Below are 19313 nucleotides of genomic sequence, written 5' to 3'. Positions count from 1 at the left end.
AAGCAGACTTGGCACCTCTGTCATGTGAAAGTGATGGTGGGCAACGTTAGCGAAGCTTCATGTGACCCGCTATTGCGGTTTGTAGTAGACTGAGAATTTGTTTTGATTGGTTCAGTCTGACTGACAGCTCATGAAAAAAAAAAAAAAAAACTTTTCAGTCAGTACTGGAGGGTGAGTGAGCTGGATCCCAGATCATGGAAATTGGAACTGCACTTTCTGGAAAAATAGCTTAAAGGGGCAGTTCATCCCAAAATGACATTGAAGTTTCCACTTACCCAGAGTACTATCCATCCATCCAGATAATTTCACTAAGATGTGATGAATCTTCTTGATTTGACTACTTTTTCAATTCATATTCAGTTCATTGTGATATAATGAACCTATCCTTCTGCTCCTTTTCTGGTAATCAATGCGCATGCAATTTACATTTAAAAAAATGCACATTTTAATCCTGAATTGTTTCTTCCATTGCCGGAACTTACCAACGACAGTCATGTTCAGAAAAATAGCAGTAACCTGATGAACCACTGTTATGAGTAGTAGTGATATTTCTGCATGGCAAATACTTTACTTGTAGATGTAGTGGTGTAATATAAAAACAACAGACCCAACTGTCATAACAGGAACACTGCTTGTTCTGAGTAGTTGACTCATTCATTGAAAGGGGCATGTTCAAAATAATAGCAGTGTGGAGTTTAATTAGAGAATTCATTCATTCTGTGAAAAAACAGGTGTCATTAATTGTCCTTTATTAAGAAGAAGGGAGGCAAATGTTTCACACATTGTTATAAAATATATTTCCTTCTGAATTGCTAAGTAAAATGGGCCATTCCAAACATTGTTCGGAGGAACAACGTCATTTGGTTAAAAAGTTGATTGGAGAGGGGAAAACGTATAAAGAAGTACAGGAAATTATAGGATGCTTAGCTAAAATGATCTCAAATGCTTTAAAATGGCAACAAAAACCCAAAACATGTGGAAGAAAATGAGCAACTACTGTTAAAACTGATCGAAGAATAGTCAGAATGGCAAAGGTTCAGCTATTCATCAGCTCCAGAAAGATCAAAGATGATCTACAATTACCTGTAAGTGCTGTTACAGTCAGAAGACGTTTTTTTGATCGAATCTAAGCTATCAGCAAGAAGCCCCCGTGAAGCACCATTGCTGAAAAAATGGCTTGCAGAATCGGTTAAAATTTGCCACGGAACACATCGATTGCCCCAAAGAGAAATAGCGTAACATTCTGTGGACTGATGAGAGTACAGTTGTTCTTTTCGGAGCTAGTGTAGACGACCACCGGGTACTGAATTCGAGCCACAGTACACTGTGAAGACAGTGAAGCATGGTGGCACAAAAATCATGTTATGGGAATGTTTTTCATACACGTATACCAGGGATCATGGATCAGTTTGAATACATCAAAATACTTCAAGAGATTATGTTGCTGTATGCCGAAGAGGAAATGCCCCTGAAATGGGTGTTTCAACAAGACAACAACCCCAAACACACGAGTAAGCGAGGAACATCTTGGTTCCAGACAAAAAGGTAATGGAGTAGCCAGCTCAATCCCTTGACCTCAACATTAGAAATGCAGTTTCTGAAGCAAAACCTAAAAATTCATAGGAACTGTGGAATGTAGTTTGTTCATCCTGGGCTGAAATACCTGTTTCTAGGTGCCAGAAGTTGGTTGACTCGATGCAACGCAGATGAACAGATTAACATTCCTATTCTTTGCAGACTTGATACAATTTGTTGATGCTTTGATTTGGAATTGAATGTGTAATGTTTCCACTAGATTTGAAATGAAAATTAAGCTATTAAAAAATAGTTGTATTTTATTTTATTCACTTTTTTAATGCACTGCTATTTATTTGAACACAACTGTACCTGGATGGATAGATGCTTCCCTGGTTAAGTGAAAACATACTTTCATTTTTTGGTGAACTGCCCCTTTAAATTTGTGATACTGTATTCATTACTGAGGTAACTCCACCAATATTTTGTTTTCAGAAGTTTCTTCTCCAGTCTCCAGTATATTTTTAATATATTTAATTCATTTTGCCCAGCGGTAGGCAATAATGCATCCCAAAATATGTCAGTGTTTCCTTTTCTTGTTTCTTACTTACAAATTTGATGGATTATTATGACCCTGAATATTCTGTGGTTGAACAATGAATCACTGAATACATCCATCACTGAATCACTGAGTACATCCAACAGTGAATCACAGAGTACATCCAACACGTGGTTACCAAACAGTGGGCCTCTTGCAAGAACTTTTTCATATTCTTATCATAAATTCCATGTACCTTATTCGTGTGAAGGGCTCATACCCAAGTGTGCCACGTTGGATTCAGCAAACAATACAATACAGTATATACGCTACTGTAGGTGGGTTCCGTTGGATAGATTGCCAGTGGGATGAACAAGAACAAAGCATGATTGATACCTAATTTGGTAGACTGGTTCCTTTGTTTTTGGCAAAACATAATATGGCGGACCTTTGATAAACCTTCTCTTTTTTTTTTCTCTCCTTATCAGTCCACTAAAATACGTTTCTTGTGTCGAGAAATAAGCAATGCAGTTGCTGAATCTTGATTCATATCTCTGCAGCACTTAGTTTGAAAGTTTGATCCGAGTTCTGTACGCCAGGCGAGCTGTGCTGACACGCACTGGAAGGCTCTTGTTTACGTGACTCACACAGCAGGCCGGGAAACCCGACTCTTTACTCGTAAATGTAGTTCCTACCTCAGAAAAAAGCCTAAATGAGAGAAAATTGATGAATACGCCAAGTTCTCTTAAATCAATAATTTGGAGAAATGTAAGTGATTTAAGAACTAATCTGTTTGTACGAGTGGTTCTTGCATGAGGCCCATTGAATCCAGTTCCTGTATGTAGTCAGTGGTTAGAGGCAGTTCAAATTTCTCCAAAATATCTCAGGGACTCCAGGACCCAAGTTGCCTACCTCCCACTCAGCACTTTATTTTTAGCACCTTAATTATAAAACCTCTAAGATGAACAACACCACACGCAGATAACAAGTGCAGATGCAAACAACACCACAGGCAGATTACAAGCGTAAATGCAAACAACACCACACGCAAATTACAAGTGCAGATGCAACACCTCGTGCAGAATGCACGGCAAAGCTATATTGCAAATTTAGTACTGAGCTGAATAGCCTCTAAATAACCTCTGACACTACATCAGTAAAATTAACAAATACTTTTCTTAACACTAACAAATATTGCATTAAAAACAGAAGGAGCTTACATGTGTGATGAGGATTGTAAATTCTGAAAGGAAGTACTATAATTGCAGTAATTATACTGCAATTATCCATTATAGTTATTCATTATTATTATCGTCATTATACTATAAACACAAGTCCCAAAGCTGCCTATGATTAAAAACGGCAGGGATTCTGTCTGGAATTATTCAGGTGTGTAGGAAATCTAATTTAGACATAAATTTGGACAGAAGTTTTCCCAAACCTGTTCTCCCTCTGCAATCAGGGATACTTTCACCTTTTAGTGAATCTTCTTGTTTTTACTGCAATCGCACCACCATAAAGGTAGATCACATCAATCAGACTTATGTCAGCTGATAATATTGTGATTATTTGTTCTATAGGTAGTGCACCAGAGTGAATTCTGCTATTTATGCTCAATAGTGCAAATATACACTCAGTGACCACTTTATTGGGTATTTATTAGACATATTAAGTCTTCTGTTGCTGTAGCCTATCCACTTAGAGGTTTGACATGTTGTGTGTTCAGAGTTGCTCTTCTGCATACCACTGTTGTAATGTGTGCTTATTTGCCTTTCTGTCACCTTCCTGTCAGCTTTGACCAGTCTGGCCCCTCTCCTCTGACCTCTCTCATTAACAACGTGTTTCTGCTGCTCACTGGATGTTTTTTGTTCTTTCACACCATTCTCTGCAAACTCTAGACACTGTTTTGCATGAAAATCCCAGGAGATCAGCAGTTTCTGAGATACTCAAACCACTGGCACCAATACTCATTCCATGGTCGAAATAACTGAGATCACATTTTTCCCCGTTCTGATGAACAGTATCTGAAGCTCCTGACCCATATCTGCATGATTTTATGCATTGCACTGCTGCCACACAATTGGCTGGTTAGATAGTTGCTTGAATAAATAGGTGTACAGATGTTCCTAATAAAGTGCTCATGAGTGTATATTTTTCAGAATTGAAGACCACAGTGCAATTTAGCTCTGGAAATTAATTGTGTTATCCTTATACTCCTTTAAAAAAACATGTATTTTTTCTGCTTGATGAATTGTACATGTGTTTAACTAAATGTGAGTCAAATAAATTCTGTCAGATAATCAATTAATCAAAGACTTCCTGAGTCAGTAGTGAGTAGTCAGTCATGAGTGCCTCGTTCAAATGCCCAGAAGACAGGATGGGTGTGTGCATGTGTGTGTGTGTGTGTGTGTGTGTTTGTGTGTTTAAACTGAAACCTTTTTTCACAAAATATCTTATGTCAAAGGTGCACATTCTGCAGCTCTTTTTCAGTTGGAGCATTTACTGAGTCATATTATGCACTCAGTGAATGCTCCAACTGAAAAAAATTACTCATATAGGTAAGCTGTGTGTGTGGCGCCACCTGATGTAGAATGAGGGTACTACATGGCAGGAGCCATAACCCCAAATAATGCCATGGTGCTATATTTCCTGCAGATTTTGTGGAGATTGATTAGAATTTTGTCATGCTTTTTCAAAATGGGATCAGTTTTTAATTGATCTGACAATCAATTGTTATCAAATATTGTTCTTGTGTGCTTAAGTACCTTGGAGCACACATTTTCACCAAGATTTATCTAATAACCGAGCGATGCCATTGGTCTACAAATTAAACCACAAGTTTAGTTCTCCTCTGTATGTTTTACCATGCATGTGCTCCTCTTGTTAGAACACTATTTTTGTTCTTATTAACCCACTTGAAATAATTGGTTGAATTGCGTATTCTGCCAAATGACTGAAATGTATGTGTGCTCAGTTTAACAAATGAGGACTAGGTCTTCCAGTAAATGTTGCTAAATTCAAAAATAAGGCTTTCTTCCAACATATTTGATTCAGCACATCGCCTGGCTCCTGAGTTCCTGATGAATTTTGCAAGGAGCACAAAATCTGAAATCTTCCTCTTGTGCCTGTACTCTTGATTATTTTCCATCCAACAGACATCCTGCAGGAGAGCTAGTACAGCCTAGAAGTATATTTCTCACTGTGGACAGCTACTAGCCTGTGGGCACCTGCTGTGTTATTAAGCACTAATCCTGTGGTAATCTGAGGATAGCTACTGAAGCCCAGTCTCCCCCAAGCAGTACAAAGCCAGCTCTGGCCTGCTACTATGATTTCCCCATTATGGCCAAGGCTATACGCCCTGGTCGCCTGGTTTCACAATGAATGGAGGAAAACAGTTTAATTAACAATATGTAAATAGTAAATATTTCCTCAAACAGGTAGTAAACAAATGATTCAATGAAATAAATAATAAATACATTTTGCACAAAGAGAAAGACACATGCTGAGATGATATCCCTATCCATGAACTTGGTGGAAATACAGAAAGGATACAGCATATGTGCAGTTCATTAGGAATATCTGATCCCTCCAGTAAAGAGAAACAATTAATTGGGTCAAATAGTGTATGAATGCAAAGAGCATAAACACACATACCTCGCTACTGATAGCACATGGTGGATAGAAAAGGTGGCAGGGTTAAGGATATCGATTTGCTTTTAAATTGTCATATTTACCGTAACGTTATTGACAAGAGGCTGCGTTTGAAAAAAGAAAGCGTGTCATGCTGTTCTGGTGCGCTGACTCGCCAAATCACCATCTGTTCGTTTCGCAGAAGCTGCAGGGACCCTGTCATCCCCCTGTACATCAAATGTCGATGTACCCCACCCCCACAACGCCCATTGCGATCGGTTTGGAATTTATCCAAAAGACAACGGCGTGTATCCCGGCATTTATTTGACAAAGGAAAATAAACAATTACTTAAAGTAATTTTGTGTAGGCTATCCTGAAATTACCCGTGGCAAAAATTAAGTTATTCCATTCTGTTAGCAGTGACCTCTAAACGTGCGACATGGCACGCTGTTAAGGAACGACTTGAATTCTCAGATGCATTTTTTAGCTACCACTGAATTTGGAATAGCTTATTTCCGAGGCCTCCAACGAGTAAGGTAACCAACAGCTCGCCGTCACCAGACAGGAATAGGGGATTGACGTCGTCTCTCAGATTCAACGCATTAACTTGTATGAAATATATATTGAATCTCATTGTACGCAATTGAAAGCTCTATCTCAATGCTGGACTTTAATGAAAAGGTGTGTGTCACAAAAAGGTTTATTAAGTCAGAACAGGCATATTTGTAAAGAAAAGAACAGCGGAGAAAACTGGGTACACAAGTATCTCCAGGGAGCTCGGTCCTCTTCTCTGCCATGCCCTTGTTCAACAAAAACATGAGCAATGCCCGTTCAAATGCCTGACAATTAATGGGCGGTTTTAGTTTGGATTGGATATGCATACACACACACTTTCATCTCCTTGTGTACCTCTCTATTTCACGAAGGGGTTTTGAATTGCATTCTTGTAACGTTTAATACGAGTCGATATTCACAGCATCCTCCCCCAACGCACGCACAGTGTTCCCCGTACTCTCATCTGGTCCTTGGTTGCCATGGTGATGTCGTCATGTTGCAGCACAGGATCTACCCAACAGCGGAGTCGGGGGTGTGCACAGTCTCCGGTACACAACTCATCGAGCAGGGAAGGACCGAGACGGGCGCTCGCAACACCAGCTGAGGCAACCATTGTTTCATCCCTCTCCTCCTGTCGCTCGCCCTTCCATCATGCGCGAAATAGTGCACCTACAAGCCGGACAGTGCGGCAATCAGATTGGAGCCAAGGTAATAAATTTAAAAAATGCGTTTCTTGTGCATTGCTAATGAAATACATAGGCACCCGCCCGCGTGCAAGCGATTCCGTGGCGTGAGATGAAGGAAACCTATTAATCCACCGTTAGAATATTCCAGAAATCCAATGCAGAAAATGGTGGACGTTTTTACGTACGGTTGAGAGCAGGCAAATGCCGGGTCACTCATGGTTTCAATCGTTTTTTTTATTTAATTAATTATTATGATCTCAATTATTAACACCAAGCGTAGTAGATTGTGATGATAATAATAACAATAACAATATAGCTGTGTATTTGCGCCTGCTTTATTTCAGCGTTCTTCTGTCAGTAATAGCCATCCTGCATCACCAATAGGCTACTAGCATATATGTAATTTTAAGATTCTTTCGAAAATTGGCCATTCTGAGAATATACATTTACAGCTTTGGAAAGAGATTGGAGATTGTACGGAATATTGCATTCAATAATACGTGCATTTGTTCATTTGAAGAAGAAGAAAAAAAAAACCCAAAGAACTGTAAATGTGGTGTAGTGGAAGTGAAGTGAATGGGTGTATATTTGTGCATTTTTACTCACCATTTTTTGTGTGATGTATTTTATCTCCCCTCCCCCTCTCTCACTCTAAACCTCTGCTTCTCTCCTTCCCTCACTCCCTGTGTTTCTCACTCCCTCCCTATTCTCTCTTCTCTTTCTCCTTCTCATTCACCCTCCCCATTCTCTCTTCTCTTTTTCCTTCTCATTCTCCCTCCCCCTGTCTGACTACCATTCCCTCTTCCTCACCGTCTTTTCCTCTCCCTGTGCGCCCCCCCCCCCCCCCCCCCCCCCCCCCACCTCTCAGTTTTGGGAGGTAATCAGCGATGAGCACGGTATCGACCCCACAGGGACATACCACGGTGACAGCGACCTGCAGCTGGACAGGATCAGTGTGTACTACAATGAGGCTACAGGTGAGCGTGCATACATACACACACACACACACTACATACACACACACACACACACACACACGTGCATACATACACACACACACACACACACACGTGCATACATACACACACACACACACACACGTGCATACATACACACACACACACACACACACACGTGCATACATACACACACACACACACACACACGTGCATACATACACACACACACACACGTGCATACATACACACACACACACACACACGTGCATACATACACACACACACACGTGCATACATACACACACACACACACACACACGTGCATACATACACACACACACACACACGTGCATACATACACACACACACACACACGTGCATACATACACACACACACACACGTGCATACATACACACACACACGTGCATAAATATACACACACACACACACACACACGTGCATACATACACACACACACACACACGTGCATACATACACACACACACGCACATACACACACACACACACTTGCATACATACACACACACACACACACGTGCATACATACACACACACACACGTGCATACATACACACACACACACGTGCATACATACACACACACACACACACGTGCATACATACACACACACACACACGTGCATACATACACACACACACACGTGCATACATACACACACACACACACGTGCATACATACACACACACACACACACGTGCATACATACACACACACACACACACGTGCATACATACACACACACACACACACACGTGCATACATACACACACACGCACGTGCATACATACACACACACACACACACACACGCATTGTACACAAGCACACACATACACAGGTGTACATTCCATAAGCACACATTCCATAGTGTACCATGTGCCAATTGTTTTGTCTCTGTCTCTCAGGTGGGAAGTACGTTCCCAGGGCGATCCTGGTAGACCTGGAGCCTGGCACCATGGACTCGGTCCGCTCCGGTCCTTTTGGACAGATCTTCCGGCCGGACAACTTTGTGTTTGGTGAGTGACCTACACCCTATCACCAATCCCTTCAGTCCATCAGATCCAGCTCTAAAGTAAGAGGCTGTTAGAGGTAGAGGAAGAAGATTTCGTTAAGTGAGTGACAGTGGGGTCGTCACACAGTTTCCCTATGTGACAGTATTTTGGGTTTACCTGGGTGACGGTGTGCAGTGTGATGTGGTTGCCCTTAGTGACAGTTTGTAGTGTGATGTGGTTGCCCTGGGTGACGGTGTGTGGTGTGATCTGGTTGCTGTGGGTGACTGTGTACAGTGTGATCTGGTTGCCCTGGGTGATGGTGCGCAGAGTGATGCGGTAATTGCCCTGGCTTACAATGTGCAGGTCTGGTTGCCCTGGGTGACAGTGTGCAATGTGATGTGGTTGCCCTGGGTGACAGTGTGCAATGTGATGTGGTTGCCCTGGGTGACAGTGTGCAATGTGATGTGGTTGCCCTGGGTGACGGTGTGCAATGTCGTGTGGTTGCCCTGGGTGACAGTGTGCAATGTGATGTGGTTGCCCTGGGTGACAGTGTGCAATGTGATGTGGTTGCCCTGGGTGATGGTGTCTAATGTGATGTGGTTGCTCTGGGTGACAGTATGCAATGTAATGTGGTTGCCCTGGGTGATGGTGTCTAATGTGATGTGGTCGCCCTGGGTGACAGTGTGCAATGTGATGTGGTTGCCCTGGGTGATGGTGTGCAATGTGATGTGGTTGCCCTGGCTGATGGTGTGTGGTGGTGTGTCTTTTGCAGGCCAGAGTGGTGCTGGGAATAACTGGGCAAAGGGCCACTACACAGAGGGAGCGGAGCTGGTGGACTCGGTCCTGGATGTGGTGAGGAAGGAGGCAGAGAGCTGTGACTGCCTACAGGGCTTCCAGCTCACCCACTCTCTGGGTGGGGGCACGGGGTCCGGCATGGGCACCCTGCTGATCAGCAAGATCCGCGAGGAGTACCCCGACCGCATCATGAACACGTTCAGCGTGGTCCCCTCCCCGAAGGTATCAGACACAGTGGTCGAGCCGTACAACGCCACGCTGTCCGTGCACCAGCTGGTGGAGAACACGGACGAGACTTACTGCATCGACAACGAGGCGCTCTACGACATCTGCTTCCGCACACTCAAGCTGACCACGCCCACCTACGGCGACCTCAACCACCTGGTCTCCGCCACCATGAGCGGGGTCACCACCTGCCTGCGCTTCCCCGGGCAGCTCAACGCCGACCTGCGTAAGCTGGCCGTCAACATGGTGCCCTTCCCCCGCCTGCACTTCTTCATGCCCGGCTTCGCCCCCCTCACCAGCAGGGGGAGCCAGCAGTACCGCGCCCTCTCCGTGCCCGAGCTCACCCAGCAGATGTTCGACGCCAAGAACATGATGGCGGCCTGCGACCCTCGGCACGGCCGCTACCTCACCGTGGCCGCCGTGTTCCGCGGCCGCATGTCCATGAAGGAGGTGGACGAGCAGATGCTGAATGTGCAGAACAAGAACAGCAGCTACTTCGTGGAGTGGATCCCCAACAACGTCAAGACGGCCGTCTGCGACATCCCGCCCAGGGGCCTCAAGATGGCCGCCACCTTCATCGGCAACAGCACGGCCATCCAGGAGCTGTTCAAGCGCATCTCCGAGCAGTTCACCGCCATGTTCAGGCGCAAGGCCTTCCTGCACTGGTACACGGGCGAGGGCATGGATGAGATGGAGTTCACCGAGGCCGAGAGCAATATGAACGACCTGGTGTCCGAGTACCAGCAGTACCAGGACGCCACCGCCGAGGAGGGGGAGTTTGAGGAGGAGGGCGAGGAGGAGGTTGCCTAAACTCTCCCGCTCCGCGTCCTGCATCGAAACGTCATTCCCTACCGCTCATCTCTCTCTCTGCCTCCCTCCCCTCCCATTCTCTCTGAGGAGCAGGAGTATCTCCCTCTCACCACAATAAAAACATGTTTTTAAGTCATCTTCCTTTGTGTCCTTCTTTTAACAGCAATGTCCTCAAGATTTGTAAAAGCAAACAGCTGGATGACAGCTTGAATTTGGTCGCGTCATATGGGCATAAATATGTCCACTAGGTGGCAGTCTTTCAGTAGGCGTAGATATCCTAATAAGTGTTGACCTGATTTTTATGTTCCTTTAGCAGCACACACTTTTCGAGAATAGATAGTCCTTGTTAGTTTCATGGGTTTCTCAAATCAGATTTTTCATAACCTCAATTTTAAATAATGATAAACTCATGATATTTAAATCCTCAAAAAAGTCTGTTCTTAAACATTGGTATATCAGATGAAACATTATTTATTTTCTCCACTAAGAAGGCCCAAAAGATGATCCTTTATGCTAATTTACAGGTCTGCACATTAACTTAACCTTTCACGCAGTACACCCAGGGGTTGATAAAAAGCCCTCAAAAAGTGAAAGTGATGCAATTGTATGGACGGATCTCAATAGCTACCCAGTGCATCAACAATATGGAGGAAGAACACACACTGAGCCAGGAGGAGGGGGGGCTAGAGAAGAGGGAGGTACACATGACAAAGCGAGGAGCTACAGGGGGCAGATAGGGCCAGCTTGACCGCTGCAGTTCCACATAAATAAAATTTGTGGGGGGGGATAATTAGCTCAGGAGGTAAGGACGGTTGTCTGGCAGTCGCCGATTCGATCCCCCGCCGTGGGTGTGTCGAATGGTCCCTGAGCAAGACACCCAACCGACAACTCCTGACGGGCTGATTGGTGCCTTGCATGGCAGCCCACCAACGTTTGTGTGTGAGTGTGTGTGTGAACGGGTGAGTGAGAGGCGTGAATCGTATTTCATTTGCAGTCCATTTACCATTTACCAGGTATACCACTCTTAATGTAAAACATGGCTTAGGCAGTAAGAGCAGTCGTCTGGCAGTCGGAGGGTTGCCGGTTCGATCCCCCGCCTGTGTCGAAGTGCCCTGAGCAAGACACCTAACCCCCAAATGCTCCTGACGAGCTGGTTGGTGCCTTGCATGGCAGCCAATCGCCGTCGGTGTGTGAGTATGTGTATGAATGGGTGAATGAGAAGCATCAATTGTACAGCGCTTTGGATAAAAGCGCTATATAAGTGCCAACCATTTACCATTTACATTACATTCCAAACATCTCTCGGATATTGTAGTGACATTATCCAATAACAAGTCAGCTGGTGTGGTTCCTCCTAACTCTTTGCTGTTCTGGCTGCATTGCCTTACAAAAAAAGCCACTGAGACAGTCTTTGGTGCCATAACCCCATGCGGTTCTCTCTTGAGATTAAAATTCCAGACTCTGTACATACACTGCCCCGCTTCAGTCTTATTCCCAGATTCCTGCTCGCACACACACACACACACACACACAGCATGCGCATACCAACTACCCCTGTCAGAGAAGCTGAGAACCACAAAGCACACAATTTGCAACATTTATTTTGTGCTATTATTTATTTTCTGGCGTTTTGCCTTCAGTACAGAAAGGACACATTCACAATACTTTAATCTATCACTGTGCACACATTCCCCTGTGGAATTTATCCAGTAATACTAAGCTGATTGAGTGAGAGAGAAGGGGGGAGGGTGGGAGAGAGAGAGAGTGAGAAGGGGGGGTTGGAGAGAGAGAGGGAGGGAGAGAGAAGGGGGGGTTGAAGTGAGAGAGAGAGGTAGGGAGAGAGGGAGTGATAGAGAATGGGTGGTTGGAGTGAGAGAGAGAGGGAGAGAGAGGGAGAGAGAAGGGGGTTGGAGTGAGAGAGAGAGGGAGGGGGAGAGAGAAGGGGGGTTGGAGTGAGAGAGAGGGAGAGAGGGAGAGAGAAGGGGGGTTGGAGTGAGAGAGAGAGGGAGAGAGAGGGAGAGCATATGCTTGTCTCAGTTCTGCTCTCTGGGAGGTTATTCCAGCCCTTGAGGAATGTAGTGAGGACCTCTTCATTGCACACAAATAGTGGTAAAACAATAATAGACATTTCATACAAAATGATATTAAATCCAGTGTTACCATTTGAGAAAGCTTTGTAAATCACAATAAATTATAATATTCATTGTAAAATAGTGTAAACAATTTTTGGTGCATATAGATTATTTATGATTTCATTATTATTACATACTTGCAGTGTTTCTTTTCAAGGACCGCACTGAAGTTCAAGGCAGCACGCTTTGCACAGTTTACCATTTTGTCTCCTGCTCAGCTACATGTTCCTTGACGTGACCTCCAGCACACAGAAAAATGTACAGGTCAGATTAACATGAATTAGGCTGTCATCTGTGCCAGTAAATGTTCATTGGACCATTTCTTGTGCATTCTCATGCTAAAGTAGTATGAGACACCAAGATAATAAATAGTGTTTACAGGTTCAAATTCAATGATGTCACCTGTACAGGTAAATGTTCAGTCGCGAACCACCTGTATAGGTGTATGTTGAGTTGTGTGTCACTTGATCAGCAATTGTTCAGTGTTTATTATCTGTATCAGAAAATGTTGAGTGGTAAACTACAAGTCTGAGTGTATAAATAGAGGTTCATATTTAAACCTAAATTATTTGAAATGGAAGACATATCTCGCACTCTATGCCTCATGATGTCATAATTATTCCACAATTACAAAATTATTAGTAGTCAATATAAACTCTAGTCCTCGTAATACAGTACCCTATATTAATTGAGCACTATAATTGAAATATCTTGCAGCGTTAGTACTGAAATTAAACAGGACGTGGACCTATAGCCACCAGGAGAGAGCATAGCACAGCCCTCCTTCTTCAGTCCCACTGTCCCCGTGTGTCTCCAGACTCCTGTGTGAACTACAGAAATGCCGAGACTCCAGCCTGCCGTCAGAACCGCTGTCTGAGCCATAGCAAGCTCCAGGGCTTTGCGTTCGGGGTTAGTCAGCTAACAGCAGAGACAAGACAGGGAGGTGGGGAGGCGAAGACTGGAGCGTCCACCGCAGAATCGCGTGATGTGTGAGTGACGGGGTCAGGGGTCAGAGGTCAGATGAGACGCTCCTCTTTGGGCAGTTTGAGGGCGTCGGGCGCTTGAACGCTGTGCGTGCCCGTCTGCTCCTCGCTGCTGGGCCGGTATGTTCCCTCCGTCTGCCTCCTCTTCTTCACCCGGAGCACCACCGCCGCCGCCCCACCGCCCAGCAGCAGCAGGCCCAGGATCACCGTGGGGGCCACGATGGCCGGGATGTTGGGCCCCTGGAACCCCAGGGAGACCGATTACAACGGTGAGTAACTGAGTGATTGATTACTCGTAACCTTGGAATTACAAGGTTATTTCTGCATTCTGACTGCTTTTGAGATCTTGAGCTTCAGAGAGACCAAAGTGAATAGGCTCCAAGCACATTTTTTGATATTTTTTGATACACATATATTTAGTGCCATATAAACAATGTGTTAATGACACTAACTCATTTTTGTCAAAAATGTCAGTTAGAACTTATATAATTGGTTTCAGTGAATGCGGGTGATTATATGGCACCCATGGATTTCTTGGCTTGGTGAGGATCTACTCACCGGAGGGTTGGAGGTGACACTTGTGGTGCTGGGGGTAGTGTTTTCCTTTGTGGCTGGATGAGAAAGAAAAGCCATCAGAATTCAGTCAAATCCAAATTTTATTCCCCTTTTATGCTAATTGTAGTGGCAATTACATACAAAAACAAGATTTAAATTTGTTTTATTATTGCAGATTTTATGTAATCCTAAAATAGGCATTCCCTTTGCACAGCAATCCTCAAATTTGGCCGAGGAAGCTCTTTAGTTTGTACCATACCATAATATCCACATGTGATATTTTGAGATTCCTAGTTGCGGAAGAGCTTAAACTGAGTTTTAAACTGACAGGTCAGAATGTGAGGATTTGGCTGATATCGTGTTTTTCTTACGAGCCTCAATTTAACTGCTCATTCATGGCTGTGAGCATCGCCCTACCTAGAACCCAGAAGATAACACATTTTTGTTCAGCGTGTACAATAGGCTCCACTATTACAGGATTACATGTACCATTTGAAAAACCCCCAGGAAATTTCACAAGCTAGGCATAATGATCCGTGTTCCTCACTGACCCGATGATATCACCATAGACACTTCCTTTAAAGATATGAATGTCCACACTCGTCTCTGTAGGTGTGGCTGCCAAAGAGGATAGGAGAGGAAGAGAGAGGTATTTTTGTGGTTTGCATCATGCACACACCCTTATTGTGAAGGATTGTGCATAACACAGTCATCTTTGCTCCAGCAGTTTGAGTCAGAAAAATCCCCAGTGTGCTATGATCTTCAGTATGGCCTTTTGTCAGTATTTGCTGATTCACTGGCTGTAGGGGGGGTCAGTAGTTTTTTATTTTTTTTATTTTGACTGACGATGAGGCAGAAGACCAGCCCAGCAGGTCCGGAGTGCAACACTACACCACACCCTGGAGAGGAATGGGATACTGGAACGCATACACACACGCGCACACACACGTGTGCACATTCCCACACATGCATGCACGCTTGCATGAAGTGACTTCCCTAGCAAAAAGAGAGTTTTACCTTTTCCAGGTAAAATTTTTACAAGTAATACACACAGACATACACACAAAGCACACACACACACCTCACACTCTCACACACACGTGTTACTCTGCAGCAGAGGAGTGGCGGCAGTTTAGATTTTTCGGACAGTTAATGGAGACGGAATTTCCTGTGGGCACTGGGTGAGTATGAGAGCTGTCCATAGAGCCACGTGACTTGCCCGTGCGTGCCCACACGTGCCCGCGCACCTGAAGAAATAGGTACACTGAACACCTTCACTGTGCTTAGCCGCAGTGTGACAAGGACGGCATACGCAACGCTGAACTCACCCAGCTTTCCACACACACCTACGCTCCGGCTATAAGCGCTTATGTGTTAATGTCGCTTGCTTCAAGAGAAGATGTTAATTCATATTTTTGCTTCAGGGAAGGGCAGGGTGACATTGGGGATTTGATTGTAACTTATGACTTAATTGCTTCATGTTACTTATCACTGATTTGCTAAGCAGGCAACCTTATCAGAACGCATTAAAGTATTATCTTTATATTCAGCACTTAATCTCTGCTATGTTGATATCTCTGCTAAAGTTTCAATATGACCTTTATAGCAAAAATAAGGCTTCGCATTGCTTCGCTTTGTCGAAAAAAAACCTAAAAAGTCTAACATGGTAAACAATGAAAGCAAGGCAAAATTTGGATTGTTTTCTTCGTTAAAATAAAAAAAAACTGCACAACACATGTCCTTAAGCATTTAAAATGTCTCAAAGCTTGCTGAGAAATGGTTAATCATTCCCCTGAACAAACAGTCCATCGTTCGCTTATTCGGCAAAAGTACACTTTGATAGTGTGGTCAGAGGGAAGTTAAGTTTGCGAAGGGGGGTTCAGAGTTAAAGTTCCACATTCGACACAATTGTGTTCCAAACGAAACTAATTCAACATTATCTTCCTGGCTTCCTGTGTGACACGAGACAAAATACGCTCAACTGACTGAACCTGTAGGTATAGTCGGGAAGGTTATTCGCCGAGGACTCCCTCAGTCTGAGGCAGTGGCAAATGAGGGAGAAAAAAATATCCACACCTTGTGTCCACGATAGTGGATGGCCATACCCCCCTTCTCCATCTGCAATCTTGCCTAAGGAGGCAGGACTGGGCTTAACAGATATTCAGCTCCGGGCGCTTAATGTTCTGTAACTGCCATTGTTGAAATGCAAAGTGTTCCGATTTGTGGGGTCGGAAATGAAGTGGGTATGGCTGGAGGCAGAACCCACTTCAAGGTGCAGGGGAAGGGGTTGCTGGAATAGGGGGGTAAGGCCTGCAATGTGCTGTGCCGTGACTCACCTTGGCCATTGGCAGCTCCAACGAACAGCAGGACAAGACCCAGGGTCAGCAGGCCAGCCAGTGACACTCTCAGCTGAGGGCAGGGGGCCATTGGTGGGCCCGTGCTGAGGGTAGCCCCGAGGTCTCAGAAGTGTGTGGTGGATATAGTGGTGCGTTGGGTCAAGGCCATTTCACCAACTGAGTGAGGGTGGGGGGTAAGGGGGGTCAGTTCTGCCAGACTGGGCCCAGGACTGTCCAAAAACCGGGTGGAGAGCAAGAGACACAAACTTTCTGTTAACAGAAGGCTGGAATGTAGTTATTCTTTCCCTTTCTTTATCTAGACGTTCGTTCACATAATTGTCCACAATACAACTTCAGAGGAACATTTCCTTGAAACCAAAGCATGTCATCATAAAACCGAACATGTTAGAGCCTTTATAACACTAGCTCTGGTAGTTTTTTAGGATCTTTAAGTTGAGCTGGAGCCAGGTAATTGCCCTCACCTCAACAACTGTGGGAAACAGTGAGATGTGCCAATATCTCCTGCCAGTCAAGAAAAGAACTCCCCTTTGAGATGATAAATACAATAGAGGGACACACCCACCAAAGAACACTTGCCAGAGGAGACGAGGGTATATCTAAAAACATTGGTTGTAACAAAACGTATTGTAGACACTTACACTCAGTGAGAAATGTATTAAGTAGACCTGTACACCAGCTTGTTAATGCCAATCATGTGGCAGCAGCTAAATGCATAAAAGCATGCAGTCATGGTCAAGAGGTTTGGCTGTTATTCAGACCAAATGTCAGAATGGGGAAGAAATGTGATCTAAGTGACTTTGACCATGGAATGATTGAGGTGCAAGACAGGGTGATTTGAGTATCTCAGAAACTGCTGATCTCCTGTGATTTTCAGTTCTGTGGGCAAAAACACCTTGTTAATGAGAGGTCAGAGGAGAAGGGACAGATTAGTCGAAGCGGACAGGAAGGTCACAGTAACGCAAATAACCACAGATTACAACAGTGGTATGCAGAAGAGCATCTCTGAACACACAACACATCAAATCTCCAAGTGGTTAGGCTACAGCAGCAGAAGATTTTTTCTTTTAAAAAAAGGTCTCATCCAATAAAAGTGCTCACTGAGTGTATATGCCAACAATAAAAAAGTAACTAATGCATTTGGCATGTTGCCTGCAGCACCTGATTAAGTGTACTTGGAAGACACACCAGAACAGAAACAGGTTTTGACCCATCACAGCTGGACACATACTAATAGAATTTTTGATTGATGGCTAAGTATGGCCATCACTTACACTTCATGGTTTGGGGGGTCCTATTATCCTTCTGCGCGTTATTATGTTTCTGCTGTCCCAGCAACCACCGGTATCGTTGAAACGTATAGATCAAAGGAAACTGACCATCGTAGCTTCGCAATGCGACCACATGAGCCCGTCCACTGCTCATCTTACCAATCGGTAAATGTTTATCAAACCTGTCGGAAATAACCTTATAAGCAAACGTACCTTTTTTTCTCGATGTCGGGGAGGTTTCTGGGTGAGGGGATGGGGGTTGTGTCAAGCAAACCCAATAAATTCCTTCCGTGCACCCAACAGGTCGCTTCCGCCTCACCTTAGTGGCGAACCGTGGAATCGAAACCGCTTGATGTCTAGGGTTTATTATTAACTCGGGCAATAATTATCCAGGCGTGAATACGGAAGTTTCACACCCATGCGCTTATTGTATTGAAGAGGGTTATAGAGCTGATTCCAGTAAAGTTGTAGGTTTCTTGTGATAGCTCTACCTGTCAATATGTAAAACTGTTTTCCCTTCCCTCTCTCCTTCTTGAGGCGCCCCCTCCCTTCAGTGATCACATGGTACGCAGTTTCACGTTACAGTACCTGAGTTCACCAACCTGTGGCACGGGTGAGATAGACGCGCCTTTGTACGCGCTCTGAGTGGCCTGGAATCATCGTGCGCACTGGAGCTAAACACAGACAAGCACACGCAAGCTCACACATTTCACGCTGGGAAAAGATAAACTAGCCGTATTGAAATACCACATCTACAACACATGGTGATATTAGTGCAATGTTGATAATGCTGTCGGTGTCGCTAATTAACTCTCATAATTTAGTGCGTATGCAAAACGCCTATTCTTGCGTAGGCTAAATAAGAGCGCAATAAATTGATGGTTTCCAAATAAAGTTACATTGGCTTCAGATGTCTCGATATGATCTGGGGGAGTTGCGACCTCCAGCGGACTATGTACACTCAGTGAGCACTTATTTCTTAGACTTATTACATCTTCTGCTGCTGTAGCCTATCCATTTAGAAGACCCGTTGTGTATACAGGGATGCTCTTCTACATACCACTGTTGTAATGTATGGTTATTTGCGTTACTGTCACCTTCCTGTCTGCTTTTTCCTGTCCAATTTGTTCCTTCTCTGACTATGGTATTTGTACAAGAGAGTTTTATTGATTTGGGGTTTGTATTGTGTTTTTGTGCACCACCTTTAGTCACATATTTTGGTAGCTGATGAATTTTTGGGTGATCCCTATAACACTGTCTACCTGTTAAC

General features: G+C 44.2%; 2 protein-coding genes across 2 annotated transcripts; one reads left to right on the top strand and one right to left on the bottom strand.

The window, feature by feature from the left end:
* Positions 1-6754: 6754 nt before the first annotated feature.
* On the top strand, positions 6755-10884 carry LOC133113905 (tubulin beta-4B chain-like). Its single transcript, XM_061223039.1, has 4 exons — positions 6755-6947; positions 7794-7902; positions 8832-8942; positions 9691-10884. The coding sequence occupies exons 1-4, from the start codon at positions 6891-6893 to the stop codon at positions 10746-10748; spliced, it is 1335 nt and encodes a 444-aa protein (XP_061079023.1). The 5' UTR covers positions 6755-6890; the 3' UTR covers positions 10749-10884.
* A 1494-nt stretch (positions 10885-12378) lies between these two features.
* Positions 12379-16983, bottom strand: crb3a (crumbs homolog 3a). Its single transcript, XM_061224506.1, has 3 exons — positions 16755-16983; positions 14422-14474; positions 12379-14103 (listed from the first exon to the last, which is right to left on the bottom strand). The coding sequence occupies exons 1-3, from the start codon at positions 16843-16845 to the stop codon at positions 13897-13899; spliced, it is 351 nt and encodes a 116-aa protein (XP_061080490.1). The 5' UTR covers positions 16846-16983; the 3' UTR covers positions 12379-13896.
* Between the last annotated feature and the right edge of the window lie 2330 nt (positions 16984-19313).

The sequence above is a fragment of the Conger conger genome, chromosome 16 (genome assembly GCF_963514075.1).
Source record: "Conger conger chromosome 16, fConCon1.1, whole genome shotgun sequence".
Taxonomy (NCBI): domain Eukaryota; kingdom Metazoa; phylum Chordata; class Actinopteri; order Anguilliformes; family Congridae; genus Conger; species Conger conger.
The sequence above is the reverse complement of the archived record's forward strand: the minus strand, read 5'-3'. Positions and strand labels throughout refer to the sequence as shown.